Raw genomic sequence first — 14,625 nt, 5'->3', positions numbered from 1 at the left:
TTTTAAACCATATGCTGTGTGTGCACGCACGCACAACAAACAAAACTTTACATCCTCTTTAGTCATTGAAATTTAAAAATAAATATGGTAACCAAAAGTAGTGCCACTGATTTGGGGGTTTTCCCCGCTTGAACTATTCATTGCTTCTGTCTCAAAAATCCTGAAATGATTTCCTGGAGGGAATATGTCCTTCGTCCCCTGGTCCTAGGTGGAAAATGCTTCAGTAGATGTACCTTGTGTGACAGAACTATTATTCTTTTGTAATTGTTACAATTTTGACTTAAATGAAAATCCTGATTATAAGTAGAAGAAAAGGACGAAATTATATAAACATTAGTGTAAATATATGTGTCAGTAGAGAAAGAAAATAGAGAAATAAAAAGTAGCAATATTAGAATATTTTAATTATGAGTATCCTGTTCTATTTTTAAAATTGTACTTGATGGCATTATTTTTAAAACAAAAAGATTGTTTCAAATTTTGCTTTTGTACATATACCAAGTTGTTATCCACAGTTCATCAAGAAATTCTTAAAAGAAATTCTTAAGTCATTTTATTGCAGTTGGCCCAGATAACCTTACTGGTCCCTTTCCTGGGTTTTAAAATTTTATTTAGAAGTTAAGTCGGAGTGTTGACACATAATACAAGTTCCTTTGGTGCATGGCCCTTTTCTTTTTTTTCTTTTTTTTTTTTTTTGTGGTACTGGGGTTCCTGGAAGCCCTTCTACCTCCGGGCTACACTCCCAGACCTATTTTTGCATTTTTATTTGGAAACAGGGTCTCCTAAGCCAGTGCGCGGGGCTAGCTTCGAACCTGCGCAATCCTCCTGTCTCCGCCTCCCAAGCGCGGGGATTACAAGCGTGCGCCACCACGCCCGGCAGCATGTCCCTTTTCTATAAGTTCCTAATCTTGAGTCAGAATATTGTCTGTTGAGTTAATTTCTGTTTTTATATTTTGGAGGGGATTACAATCATGTCACCAGATCTGGGGACATCTAAATAGTAAGAATAGATTTGGTCATTGGAAAAGCAAAAGGTAAACCAAAAGTTCAGAAAGACGGGTTGAAAATGTACCAGCCATCCACCGCTGCGTCCCTTTTGGTGCAGAGGAAAAGCCAGCACTGGTCACGGGCTGTGTGTAATGGATGCTGGCCATCGATGGGTCAGAAGCAGGAGGAGAGAGGTGTGAAAGGAACATTTGCTGTGGGGTCTTCTCGAGCCCTTGACTTCACTGGAGATGATGTTCTTTCTGGTAGTGTTTATGGTACCAGTGGAGACCTGAGCAAGAAATAATGACAGGGACGAGCTTCTCTGCTGGCCAAGAAATTCTGACACATGAAATTAACTTTTCACCAAAGTCAGTCAGTCCATTGGGGCAGAGAGAGAAGTCAGTACCTGGGAAACTTGATCTGAAGAGGACCCACGCACACGAAAGGCCTAGGAAGCATGTCCTGAGCTGAGCTGGGAAGCACTGGCGGTGTGCAGTGTGAGGCTACCCGAACTGGGGTAACAGGACCTGATGGGGCCTTGAAAATCCAAGCGGTAGTTGTTGAGCACAGAGGACGCATGCTTTCTGGGTATATCTGGATAATGAACCAAGAAATGTGTGGAGGTGGGTGATGGGGTTGAAGCACAGTACAAGGACTTTTCTTCCGTGGAGCTTTCCTGCAGTTGAGTGAGGTGAATTCTGGATGCATTCAGGTGCAATGTCAAAGGGGAGGTTTCCACACTCTGCAGCCAGGCAGCAAGATGCCTGCACGCTGCCTTCCAGGTGTGTGTGGCCGGCATAGTATCCTGTCGCCCAGTGCTTTCCCATCACTTACGGGTCAGCTGAAGGCAGCAAAGGGTGTCCATTGTTGCTTTCTCTTGGTTGTTTCTAAACTCAAGATGCAAAAGTAGAACTAACTCAATTCCTTTGCCTATTCTCCTTTCCTTAAAGCTTGTGGCCTCTCACTGTCCCTCCCCTCCTCAAATCTTTCCTAACCTGGAACACAAAATTGCCCCATGAATGTCTCGACAGTGCTCAAAATGTCGTTCACTCTCATGCTGGATGGGAGATTCAGAACGCCCTTTTTCTCTCATTCTCTCTGCTGCCATCTGCTCGAAGGCAAATATACACCCGAGTTTCATGCAGCCAGGAGCCTGAGGTGGGCTGGGGTATCTGAGACACTCTTTAAAACTGAGTAGTTGGGGAGCCGCTTAGGATCAAGTGCTGCCACACAGCAACATCACATTTTAAGACTCTTAAGTTCTCTCTATTCATATGCACCTGGATTTGGCAAAAGAGATTATTTTAGTAGAAATCACACTCATCAAAATATATTTTAAAGAGTTAGAAATAATCATTGTTTTCAGACAAATGTATCAAGAAATAATAATTTCTGTCATTTGAAGTAGGCATGCTTTAGTCCAGTTTGATGTAGCAGGATTTGTATATCTGGAAAACATTAGCAGAATTTCTGTTTCTGACAGCAATCAAATAGAATGCGGACTTGCAAACAGCATGGTGCAGGTCTGCCTCATTCAGTGCTTTGGAAGTGTTTGACTCTGTGACAGTATACTAGGTTGATTCTGTTGTTTTTCTCATTTTAAGTCCAGAAGTTATTGACCTGTGGGTCTTGTCTTCTTGCAGGAATAGGAGGCCTTCAAGACTTTGTGCTAAAATCTGCAACACTTTGCAGTCTGCCCTCCTGCCCACCCTTTGTACCACTCAACTTTGAAGCCACACCTATTGTGAGAGTCGCTGTTGAGCCAAAACACCCAAGTAAGAGCGCCTTGTCCTTAGAGCATATGACTTTCACTTTTCCTTCAAATGCATGTGCTTATTACTTGATTTCATGACTTGTTCAGGAGTGTATTTTGAGTTTTGTATTTTGAGTGTTTGTTCAAGTGTATCGGAAAAGCCACCTTCAAAGGGCGTGTAACCCCTGTCTTAAGAATGGTATCCAGTTGCTGTATTCTTCTGGGTTACAGAGATAGGGTTATATCCTATATCCTTTGTCACCCTGGCCCAGAGTGATAGCGCAACAAAGCTCACATTTTATGTGACTACTTCTGAGTTAGAATCTCACCTGAAGACCCTTGGTTCAAAATCCTCATCTACCTCTTTCCTTGGGGCTTGCTAGGTTATCAGGACACTGAGCGTTTCCTCTTTCCTCTTTAGAAACTGCTCTCTGCCCCTTTTCTGTTTGCTATATAACACCACATATTCCTGACTACATAGTGACGATTTTTGCATTTACCACTTGTCTGGCCAGCCTTACTAACTCTTCTCCCCTTGACCATCACTGGCCCCTTCTGCCTGTGTTTTGCTATTTCGAGAGGCTAGTGGTGGTAAATAATCTCTGCATCTTGCCTTAAGGAAACCAAAGAATAAATGTGCAAAGGGTAGCTTTCTGTTGAGGTATATGGCTTTAGTGTGCCTGTACCAACTATCCTTCCTCTCCTTCAAGTTTTAAGAAACATCTTTTGCAGCCTGGCGTGGTGATGCACGCTTATAATCTGAGCATTTGGGAGGCTGAGACAGGAGGTTCACAGATTCATAGCCATCCTCCGCTACTTAGTGAGGCCCTTTGCAACTCAGTGAGACCCTGTTTCAAAATAAAGAATAAAAAATAGGGCTGGGGGTATAGCTCAGAGGTAAAATCCCCCTAGTAGTTTCCATCCCCAGTACTGCAAAAAAACAAAACTATCTTTTGCCATCAAGGGTTGCTAGTGCAGATACTTAGAGGACTACCCCCTGACTTCTGGCCTCAGCCCTGGTAAAGAGCCATCTGCCTCAGCTGCAGAGTTAGGCATCTGTGCTGTCACTGTGGCTGAGAGGACCTTGGTTGCCATAGGTTTACCCCTCTGTGGGAAGCCTGCTTCCTCTTGCAGATTGTGCAGATCCTCATCCTTCATGATTTTGTCCTTTCACTCTACTTTCTGGGCTAATTGTGGTTACTCTCCACTACCTCCAACCTTGAGAGGCACATACAAGAAAACTTAGTTTCATTTAAATTGTGGCTTTGGAATCTGGCAGCCAACGTTTATTCTTAGATGTTACTGGCATTTATTTACATCTTTATTCCTACTTAGCATAATATTGCATTACATCTAAATTTTAAAAAGAGGAATTAAATATTTAATAATTTACAGTATTTTATTATAAAGTTACCATTTTTTTTAAGGCTCTTTGCTAGTTGTGTGTTACTCTATATGCTGTTATCCAGGCCAGGGAAAACCCAGCCCTTGCAAGCAACAGGACTATCTTGTGGGCATCTCTGCTGATGGTCCTGGTGCCCGGTGTCATGGCAGGCTCTCAGTAAGGTTAACGTCCTTTACTTTGTCTGGAAATGAGATGGTCTAAGGTTCTCTATCTGGAAGCCAAAGTGTTATTTTCTCATATGTATTTCTTTTTTTGTTTTGTTTTGTTTTTTGGTGGTACTGGAGATGGAACCCTTCTACCCCCGGGCTACACGCCCAGACCTATTTTTATACTTTATTTGGAAACAGGGTCTCTTAAGCTAGCGAGGCGGACTTCGAACCTGTGCGATCCTCCTATCTCCGCCTCCCAAGCTCGGGGATTACAAGTGTGCGCCACCACGCCCGGCTCATTAAATTTTTTTGAGCTTTGTAAAATGTAAACTAAAATGGCCAGGAAGGACACAGGTTTTTTTTTGTTGTTGTTGTTGTTATTCTTGTTTTATAATTTTAAAGGGATCATTGCTCTTTCCTAACAAATATGTTGTTTTTATCATGTATTTCTTGATTCTGTAATTGAAATACCCATTTGTATATTTCATTGTCTGAAATTTATGCTCATTGAGCTGTCTTGGGGTTTTTATACTGTCAGTGTCATCTACATACAAAATGTCAGAAAACTTTTCCTTAGTGCCATCCTCATGCCTATGAGTCCCCAGCAGATACTTATTTTCTGTTTACTCCTTGCACTGTTACCTTACGCTCATCTTTACTTTTCAGTGACCCTTTGGGTTTCTCTCAACTAACTTCTGAAATGTTCCTCCCTAAGGCAAGACTCCCTGCAGTGCTGCCCCTGAGAAGCACTGGATGATCCCTTGTTTGTGTGTAATAGAACGGGCTCCCGAGGTCCTCTGCTTTTTCATCAAGACAGACTGGCTGGAATAATCTGTTCACAGCCGCCTCTTCTCTCAAGGAGAAGCACGGTCTGAGCGCTTGTTCTTCTACCTTTCTGGTTTCCCCAGCAGGAGACAGATGTGGCAGCCAGCCTCTCCCCAGTGGTCAGCTTTGAGTCTCCATGATAAGCTCATGAGGATCTCATGTTGACTGTCGAAACCAGTAACTTGCTAGAAGGCAGTTTTCTTCATATCACTGCATTATTTGGAAGAAAAATAAACTTGTCACTTTATTAATCTCTTCCACTGTGATTTCTCCGTCACTGGGTGTGACCACTGTCTTTGACTGCATTACTCCCTACTTATCATATCTAATCAGTATTTTATTTTGTTCACCTAGGTGAAATGCCTCATCTCGTGAAAGGCATGAAGCTGTTAAACCAAGCTGACCCTTGTGTCCAGATTTTAATTCAGGAAACGGGAGAGCATGTTTTAGTCACAGCAGGTGAAGTCCACCTTCAGCGATGCTTGGATGACTTAAAAGAAAGGTTAGATGAAAATGTGAGAGTTGGAGAATGATAGCTTCCAGGATTCATGGCATGCTTTAGTGTTCCTACACTGGTCAAACTAGGCTATGGCCTATTTTTGGAGAAAATAAAAAATTCTCAACTCAGACACAAATTGTTACTGGATCATAAATTTAATTTTAAATAACAGAAAAATGCCATTTCATGCCTATACTGAATAATTTTGCATTTTTAGCTTGAATCATAGAACATTTTCATGTACATGTAGGTATATTTTGCTTTCAGCATACACACATGTGCAGAACATATCAGGGCAGTAAATGTAGTCTGTGATGAGGATAGACTTCTTTATATTGTGGTTTATACAATATAAGCCTGGAAATCTTTGTTTCTCCTTGAAGGTGATATATAAGTAATTAATTAAAGGCTATTGCAAATCACTTTCTGTAAGCAACGTTTTTCCTCTTTGTTGTATTCATAATGAAGATTTCAGCAATAAGGAAAATATAGAACAGTAAGAAAGTCATTTGATTACCATGCAGAAATAACCACCTTGACATTTGAGTTCATACATCTATACTTGGTTCTGTGCATATTCAAGTATATACAGGTATCTGTATGCACAGCTCTAGTTATTTGGTTCAGATGAACTGCTAGAAGTATTATTCCTGGCTCAAAAAGTATATACTTTGCCTGGTGTAGTGTCTCACACTTGTAATCCCATTATTTGGGAGTTTGAGACAGGAGAATCATAGGTTCAAAGCCAGCTTCAGCAATTTAGTGAGGCTATCAGCAACCTAGTGAGACGTTGTTTCCAAAAAAGTAAATAAAATCAGGTTGGGGGTATGGCTAGGAGGTAGAATGCCTCTGGATTCAATCTCCAGGACCAAAGGGGGAAAAAAGGTATGCACTCAACCAGTAATTGCACTGAAAAGTGCTTTTCTACTTTTTCCACCCTTGCATATTGCCATTTTTAAAAAACAAGACTCCTCAATCTGAAAAAGAAGTAAAAGGTCTCCATTGTTAATGTATATTTTTGTGCTTTCAGGTGAAAAAAATAGGATTTGTCCTATAAAGGCCTGTTTCTAAAAAAAAATTCTGAGACTATAATAGTCATAACTAATTATAAATGATGGATGCATTTGTATACCAAGTATTACAATGCAGTCACTGTGTTGAGCACTGTCTCTCCCACTTACTCCTTACAACTACCCAGTGCAGTCAGTGGTGGAGGAGTGGTACACCTGGTGGTGAGGATTTTAGAAAACAGATGTTCTTTGCCACCTTCCCTGGGGGTTTTATCTCTTGCCAGTCAGATGTGCCATGTCTGCTTCTCAGTTACAGTGGCGTGTGGCTTTTTCCTTCAGTGTTTCTATAACCTCATAAGTACAAAATTGGAAGGTGAACTTTCCAGTTCTCTCCAATTGCTTTCACTTTGTCACCATTTTTTTGGAATTTCTGAATATTCTAATGTCGAGTGGAGAAAAATTCTAATTGAACATATCATAAGACAAACCATATGGTAAATAATAAATTTTATAGCATTTCTTTAAAAAAAACAACTTGAGCCAGGTGTGGAGGTGCATGCTTGTAACTTCAGCATTTGGGAGGCTGAAACAGGATCATGGTTCACGGACAGCCTCAGCTACTTAGTGAGGCCCTTTGCAACTCAGTGTGACCCTGTTTCAAAACAAAAAATAAAAAGAATGGGGCTGGGGGTGTAGCTTGGAGATAGAATGACCCTGGGTTCCATCCCTAATACGACAAAAAAAACCTTTTGAAATACTATATTTCTGTGTCTTTGAACTAAACTCTTTTCCCTCTTTTCATATAATGTATATGTTTACGTGCATCTATACATATGTCTGTACACATTTCCAGTAGCAGATGTAGACCAGACCAGTGCTTTAGTGTTAACTGGCAGTGAGGTAGACAGAAAGTAAAAAAAAAGAAAGGTTGCCTGGTTTCATGGTCGTCAGAATCGATCTGTGCATGCCCCGTGTGAATTTATAGCCCATGTGGAAGAAAATCCCATGTAAAACTAAAATTGACCTCATGTGGAGAAGGGGCTTTCTGAACTTTGTGCCACATTGGGGTGCAAGACTTGTGCTGTCCAGTGGTCGCTACCCACCTGAAGCTACTCGAACTCCAGTTGGTTAAAGTCAAAGTGTTAAATCAGTTCCGCAGTTGCACAGGTCACATTCAGACATGCAGTAGCTTCATGTGACTAAGTAAACCAAGCATTCCTTTCCTCAGTTGTCCTAGCCACATTTCCAGTGCTCAGCAGTCAGTGAAGGTGGTTTCCTTCATCGCAGATCATTTGGAAAGTGCTCCTCTAGACAGACTCCTGATCGCCCTGCCCTCACTCTGCACCTCATTATCAAAGTAAAGCATTCCTGAGGATTTGACTAGCTGTCCTGGAAGTCTCTGATTACTTCTTTTCAGAGCTATAATCCTTGGGCTTTTCTTTGTGTGACTCTTAGATTGGCAATTTTTTTTAAGCCTTTATATGTCAAATCCTATTAAGACATTTATTTTCCACCCAAAACATTCTTATCTAAATAGATGGTATATTTATCTTGAGAATGAACAAGGCAGTGACATCCCAGTGTGAGCAGTGAACTCCCTGAAGGGATGCTCACATTAGAGGTAGTCTTTTCAGTCTGAAATGAAAGCAGGTTTTGAAGTGTGATGTGATGTAAATTACAGATCTTTCTTAGTAAAATAACTTTTATGTTTCTGTTTTTGCAGTCTTCATTGCAGAGCATGGAGTGTTGATGCCATTTTGATTATAACCTTCTCTTATTTCTCTTGGATTTATAGGTTTGCAAAGATTCCTATCAGTGTATCTGAACCCATTATTCCATTCAGAGAAACAATCACAAAACCCCCAAAAGTTGATATGGTCAATGAAGAAATAGGCAAGCAGCAGAAAGTTGCAGTCATACACCAAACAAAAGAAGATCAAAGCAAAATCCCTGAAGGAATCCAGGTCGACTCTGATGGCCTCATCACTCTTACAACTCCTAATAAACTCGCCACGCTCAGTGTTCGAGCCATGCCCCTTCCAGAAGAAGTCACTCAGCTTCTGGAAGAAAATAGTGACTTGATTCGTTCCATGGAGCAGTTAACATCCTCTTTGAATGAGGGTTCAAATATGCAGTCAATTCATCAGAAGACCCAAGAGAAAATTTGGGAATTCAAAGGAAAACTAGAGCAATACCTAACAGGGAGAAAATGGAGGAACACTGTTGACCAAATCTGGTCATTTGGTCCAAGAAAGTGTGGGCCCAACATACTAGTCAATAAAAGTGAAGATTTTCAGAGCTCAGTATGGACAGGCCCAGCTGGAAGAGCGTCAAAGGAAGCCAGTAGATACCGAGATTTGGGCAATAGCATCGTGAGCGGCTTCCAGCTGGCAGCCCTCTCTGGCCCCATGTGTGAGGAGCCTCTCATGGGTGTCTGTTTTGTTCTAGAAAAATGGGACCTAAGTAGACTTGAGGAACAAGGAGCAAGTGAAAAGCAGAATCAAGAACAAAGAAATCTGGTGGTGGAAGATGAAACCCATCCTGGTGGAGATGAAAACCAAGAGCTACAAGATGGTTGCTTGGAGCCCTCTGAGAAGAGGACTTCCCAGAAAGGCGAATCTCCAGTCCCTGACTGCTACGGGCCCCTCTCAGGACAGCTCATTGCTACTATGAAGGAAGCGTGTCGCTACGCGCTGCAGGTGAAGCCTCAGCGCCTGATGGCAGCGATGTACACCTGTGACATCATGGCCACCAGTGATGTTCTTGGTAAGGAAGGAAAGGGAGACCTTGGGAAACGCCTGATTGACAGAGGTGTCTTCCAGAGCTTGCATTCATTCAGTATTTTTACAGGAGCTGCACTTTCTGCCAAGTTACTAAGGAAGTAAGATCTTTGAAAGCCTGAGGCTTTAATCTTGAGGGAGGGAAATACATGATTACTAAAGATCTTCTCTTTTGCTACAAACAGAATCTTTTTTCCTCCAGTGAAAAGACTGATAAATAAGGGTTAGCCTGCCCTTACATGTTACCATACAAACTTCTCAAGTGAATAAGCATATCAGTCTGAGTAATCAGAGTCATTCAGACGGTGATCAGAGAATAAGATAAGCATTCTTGTCCTCGTGAACAATGGAAGTTCTTTCTAAAAAAATTATTAAGGGCTTTTTTTTCTGCTAACCGTTATATCCATTTCTGATTTTTCACTCCTTGAGAGATTGCCTTAGGGATCCCAGAAGACATGAAGTCCTGAAGCATAATAGCTGTTTTGACTTTTGACTGATACTACTTCACTGAGACTTATTTTCTTCACTAATAAATCTTCATTAATAAGTCTTGAGACTTATTTTCTTCACTGAGACTTGTTGAAAAAATAGAATAATTTTCATGATAAGGTTGATAATCACTCATGATAGGTTGTGAAGCTTTGGACAAGAACACACACATTGTATATAGAAGTTTCTGGGATCCAGGAGGTCTCTTTCTCTGGAGATAATAATGGACCTGTTTCATTATAAAAAGAGTGTAAAGGAGGGTGGGGGAGTAGACCCAGTGATTGTTTTTTCTCTGACCCCAGGTCCTTTGAATCAGTATGTAGCTTAATTGCATTGTTTTTAGCAAGTTTCTTTTGTAGAGTAACTCCTGAAAATAGAAATCTAAGTTTCTCTCCTCCAAAAGGAATGTAGGCTTGCATCTCAGTCAGGTTCTGAGACAAAATGAGTATCCCTGGTAGCATTTCAAAAGCAGATGGGCCAAACGGGTCACATAGCTTTAGCAGCTACAGGACTTCTCAAAGCCAGCATGCACTGTGAGCCAGTCTCCCAGTGACCTGCACATGCAGTGTTCCTCGACCTGCTGTGCATGCATCCCTGTCAGCACCTTGTGGGATTAGTGTGTGGGAACCTATCTGGACCAATTCCTGGATGTTAATTTACATTTTCATTCAGAACATTTTTATGGAAGCAGAGATAAGAGTCAAATCCAGGCATTTTACTCCTTCAAGTCTTGAAGCAAGCCTCAGAGCTCTTCTGCAGGCTTTCTGGCCCTTGCAGAGATGCTTCGCCACCTCTCTTTGAACACTTTGCTGAAAGGCAGTTTGCAGCCAGTTCCATAATTAGTTGGTGTCTTTCCTATGTTGAGAGTGAAGTCTGTTTCCTACCCATGTGCACCATCGTTCATCTCATGTGGCAGCCCTTCATGTAGTTGAGGAGAGTGCTGGTGTTCTTCTCTATCCAGGAAAAGTCTCCAGATTCTTCAGCTGTTTTCATGGGTCTTGTATCCTTTCACCTTTCCAGTTGCTATCCTTTTGGGACATGGTTTATTTGATCATCATCTCCCTGAAACGTTTGAACAAAACACCCACCCATTCCTAAACACCGCTTCTCATAAGAGATGCAGCATTTTTCTTTTATTGCAAGTTAGCGATTGTGTCTCATCATTAACTTGTGGGGAGAGTCAAGATCAGCCCAGTTGTAAAGATAAATTTTGTCTTTCTATTCTGTTCCCCAAAAGCAGGACTCACATTCTCATGAATGTCTAGACTAGAAGTTATATAGTCTCATGAACTCCTGTATTCATGTATCAATAATTTGAATCTATATGATTGATTAATTTTTGGCAAGGTGGATGGTGGTACTAGGGGTTGAGGGATGCTCTGCCACTGAGCTCTACCCACAACCCTTTTTTAATTTCAAAACAAGGTCTTTTCTTTTTCCTTATATGCTTGAAATGATTCTTCCTGAAGTCCAAGGTCCATTAGGTCCATGCCTATCCCTTCTCTCAAGATAACGGAACACTTGTCTCCTCCAAATATAATGGAAACACATTTCCTCCACAAATTGCCCTCACTTCTACATTACCTATTTCAAGTGGTGTTTGTCCTTCTGTTTTCTGAGAAGGCAAAATGTCAGCATAACACAATCAGCTGTTGGCATTTATCAGATCGAAATTTCCAGCAAACTGCTGAGTCACCCCTGTGTGCCCACCTTGTCCTTTCTACTAGAAAACTACCACCTGGACCCTACATCTGACTAGGCTTCTCTGAGATGAGACAGAGAAGTTTTGTCCTCCCCCTTTTTTTGTTTTGTTTGTGTTTTCATTGTAGCACTGCTTCCCTGGCCTTCAGACTCAGTTCTGCCACTTCCCAGGAAGAGGTGCCTGTCTTTAGCTCTCAAGGCCATTCTCCTGCTTCTCTCTTTGGAGTAAAGTGTGTCTCCCCTGCCTCATCCTTGTACAAGTCCCATGGTGCCCGGCCTCACTGCCCCATCTGAGCGCTTAACTGCGTACGCCGGTCAGCTGGTAAGCAGCCTTTGTACCGTTGTCACCTGTCAGCTTCCGAACACGTTGCCCTGCGACCCACTGGCTGCCACACCCACCCTTACACAGAAGCTGCTTAGACTCGCTCTGGGTTTCGTTGTTGTTTTTTTCCCCTGAATTGGTATGTCCTCTTGCCAGGATTAGAGAATTTCCTCTGAAACCTGTTTTCTCATTGCTCTTGAGGAGCTCTGTGGGATCAGCAGCCAGCGTCCAGAGCCCACGTTCCTTTTAACTCTCTAAGAGTCAGAATAAGTTGATTTTAGTTTGTTTTTTTTAATAGCAAATGAGTTAACTTAGTTACTTAAAAGAGACTAAACTTGCCGGGCGTGGTGGTGCACGCTTGTAATCCCCACGCTTGGGAGATGGACGTAGGAGGATCGCACAGGTTCGAAGCCAGCCGTGCTGGCTTGGGAGACCCTATTTGCAAATAAAGTATAAAAATAGGTCTGGGAGTGTAGCCCGGAGGTAAAAGAGTTTCTAGGAACCCCGGTATGACAAAAGAGAGAGAGACAGACAGACACACACACACACACACACACACACACACACACTAAACTTCAGCCAGGCATGGTGGCACATGCATTTGGGAGGCTGAGACAGGAGGTTGTTGTTCAGGACAGCCTCAGCTATTTAGGCCCTTTGCAACTCTGAGACTTTGCTTCAAAATAAAGAATAAAAAATAGGGCTAGATGAGATGTGTTGCTCGGAGGTGGAAAGCTGCTGCTGGGTTTCATCACCTTTGCAAAAAAAAAAAAAAAAGAGTAAACTTAGTTTTTTTTACACAAATTGTTAAAATGAAAATTTATTTCCCTTGAGTCAAAATGGGAAAATTTATAGGAAAATAATCATCTCAGAATTTCTTTAATTGTTGCTCTTGTTTTTTTCCCAATAACCTCACATTTTTAAACTACTCCTTCTTGTTAGACATTATTAGAGTTTAACCTCCAGCTATTATAATTGTCTCTTTACATGTAGGAATAAATACCACTATTATCAGAATGTATGTATTTTAGTTTATTAGAAGCATTATAAGTATCACTGTGTGCTTTTAAAAAGTTTTTCTTATTCTGTACTTGAGGTTCTTTTTTTATATCAGCATTTCATAATTTAATTCAACAAAGATTTATTGAGCTGTACATACCGGTTCTTATGTAAAGCATTACTCTCTTTTTTTTTTTTTTTTTTTTTTGGTGGTGGTGGTACTGAGGATGTAACCCAGGGACCTTCTACCCATGGGCTACACTCCAGACCTATTTTATATTTTATTTGGAACCAGAGTCTCTTTAAGCCATGGCTTCGAAACTGTGCGATCCTCCTGTCTCAGCCTCCCAAGTGCAGGGATTACAAGCGTGCGCTACCACACCCGGCTTAAGCATTACTCTCTTTAAGAGATGAATTAAGAAGACAAAGTTTAATTCTGTAAAATAATTTAAAATAAAATACAGTTGGATTTAGTGCACAGACATGGTTTTCCAGTGAAATTGTATGAGAAATTTAGCAAAACTTGGAAACAGGGTAGGTCTTTTGAAAGTCTATGAAAGTGGACTTTCATGGGTTGAATAATCGAGTTCAAGCTCTTTTTACCGCAAAACTACAGCTGACTTAGGCTACATTGAACTTAAGTTCCCTCATGAGCTTTCTAGGAACCTGTTCAGCATTACCTCTCTAACCCTGGACACGAGTTATGATGTTTACCTATGATAACTATCTTGTTAGAATTGGGTTTTTACCTCTTTCTGTCAGTATATTTGTTACCCTGCCAGCTTCGTGTAGATTTTAGATTTGATGGTCCCTTTTGGATGCTTAAGTGGCTGACAACAAAAGTAAGAATATGAGGCTGTGGGCAGAGCCACTGAAGACCTTTATCCAGGGTGGGGTTGACTGGTTATCATCAAATCCTATAAACTTGTTGCTAAATCTATCTGGATAGTAGCAGCTGGACCACATTCCCCACTGTGTCCACAGCGTGCTCTGTCTCCTGTTGGATTGAAGTCCATCTGTGTCCTCTCAACCACATTTGCTTGATTTAAGAGTCTGGTAGCTCTGTGGCAAGAGTTGAGAAGCTAGTGTAACCTAATTCATAGGAATGAGAAGTGTCTGCCAGCGTGTGCAAGTATTTGTATAATTGAAATTATTCTACAAGTGTTACCAACAATTACAGAAATCATAAGATTAGCTGGGCATGGTAGCACACACCTCTAATCCCAGTACTTGGGGAAGTCAGCCTCAACAATGTATAGCAAGACCCTCTGCAACTTAGTGAGACCCTATTTCAAAATAAAAAGTAAGTAGGCTTGGGTGTGTACCTCAGGCAGATAAATAAAAAATGAAAGAAAAATCTCTCCCCTTGGAAATCAGCCTTTCATTTTCCTTTTTATAATGCTTGTCCTTAATAGTACATTTTGTACAGTTATGACCCTTATTGTAGAAATAATCTAGTATATTCCTTCCTATATTATTTATTTTAAACATGCTTCTCTTTGGCTACTTATAATTCATAACTTCCTTTTCACCTCTACATAATTGCTATTAATTTGATATGCTTTAATTACTGACCCATCATATCTGAATTGGAAATTCGCATTGCTCCCTTCTTGTTGTACTATTGTAAAAAGTGGTGTGAACAGCTGCTTACTTTACTGAATTCAGAAGAAGACAACAACACACTTAACTATCTCCCAGCCTAA

The 14,625-nt window shown here is 41.1% G+C and overlaps 1 protein-coding gene across 2 annotated transcripts in view; it reads left to right on the top strand.

Annotated features, from left to right (window-relative positions):
* The window catches only part of EFL1 (elongation factor like GTPase 1), a gene marked incomplete at both ends in the record, with an annotated part of 91,526 nt that overhangs the window by 61,745 nt on the left and 15,156 nt on the right, over positions 1–14,625 (top strand). For both annotated transcript variants that reach the window (XM_080690629.1, XM_080690628.1), the window contains 3 exons: positions 2,631–2,762; positions 5,474–5,621; positions 8,424–9,394. In XM_080690629.1, the coding sequence (XP_080546755.1) occupies positions 2,631–2,762; positions 5,474–5,621; positions 8,424–9,394 (1,251 nt within the window). The remainder of the gene's footprint in view (positions 1–2,630; positions 2,763–5,473; positions 5,622–8,423; positions 9,395–14,625) is intronic.

Source organism: Muscardinus avellanarius (assembly GCF_963383645.1).
Source record: "Muscardinus avellanarius genome assembly, chromosome: 3".
Classification (NCBI taxonomy): Eukaryota; Metazoa; Chordata; class Mammalia; order Rodentia; family Gliridae; genus Muscardinus; species Muscardinus avellanarius.
The sequence above is the reverse complement of the archived record's forward strand: the minus strand, read 5'-3'. Positions and strand labels throughout refer to the sequence as shown.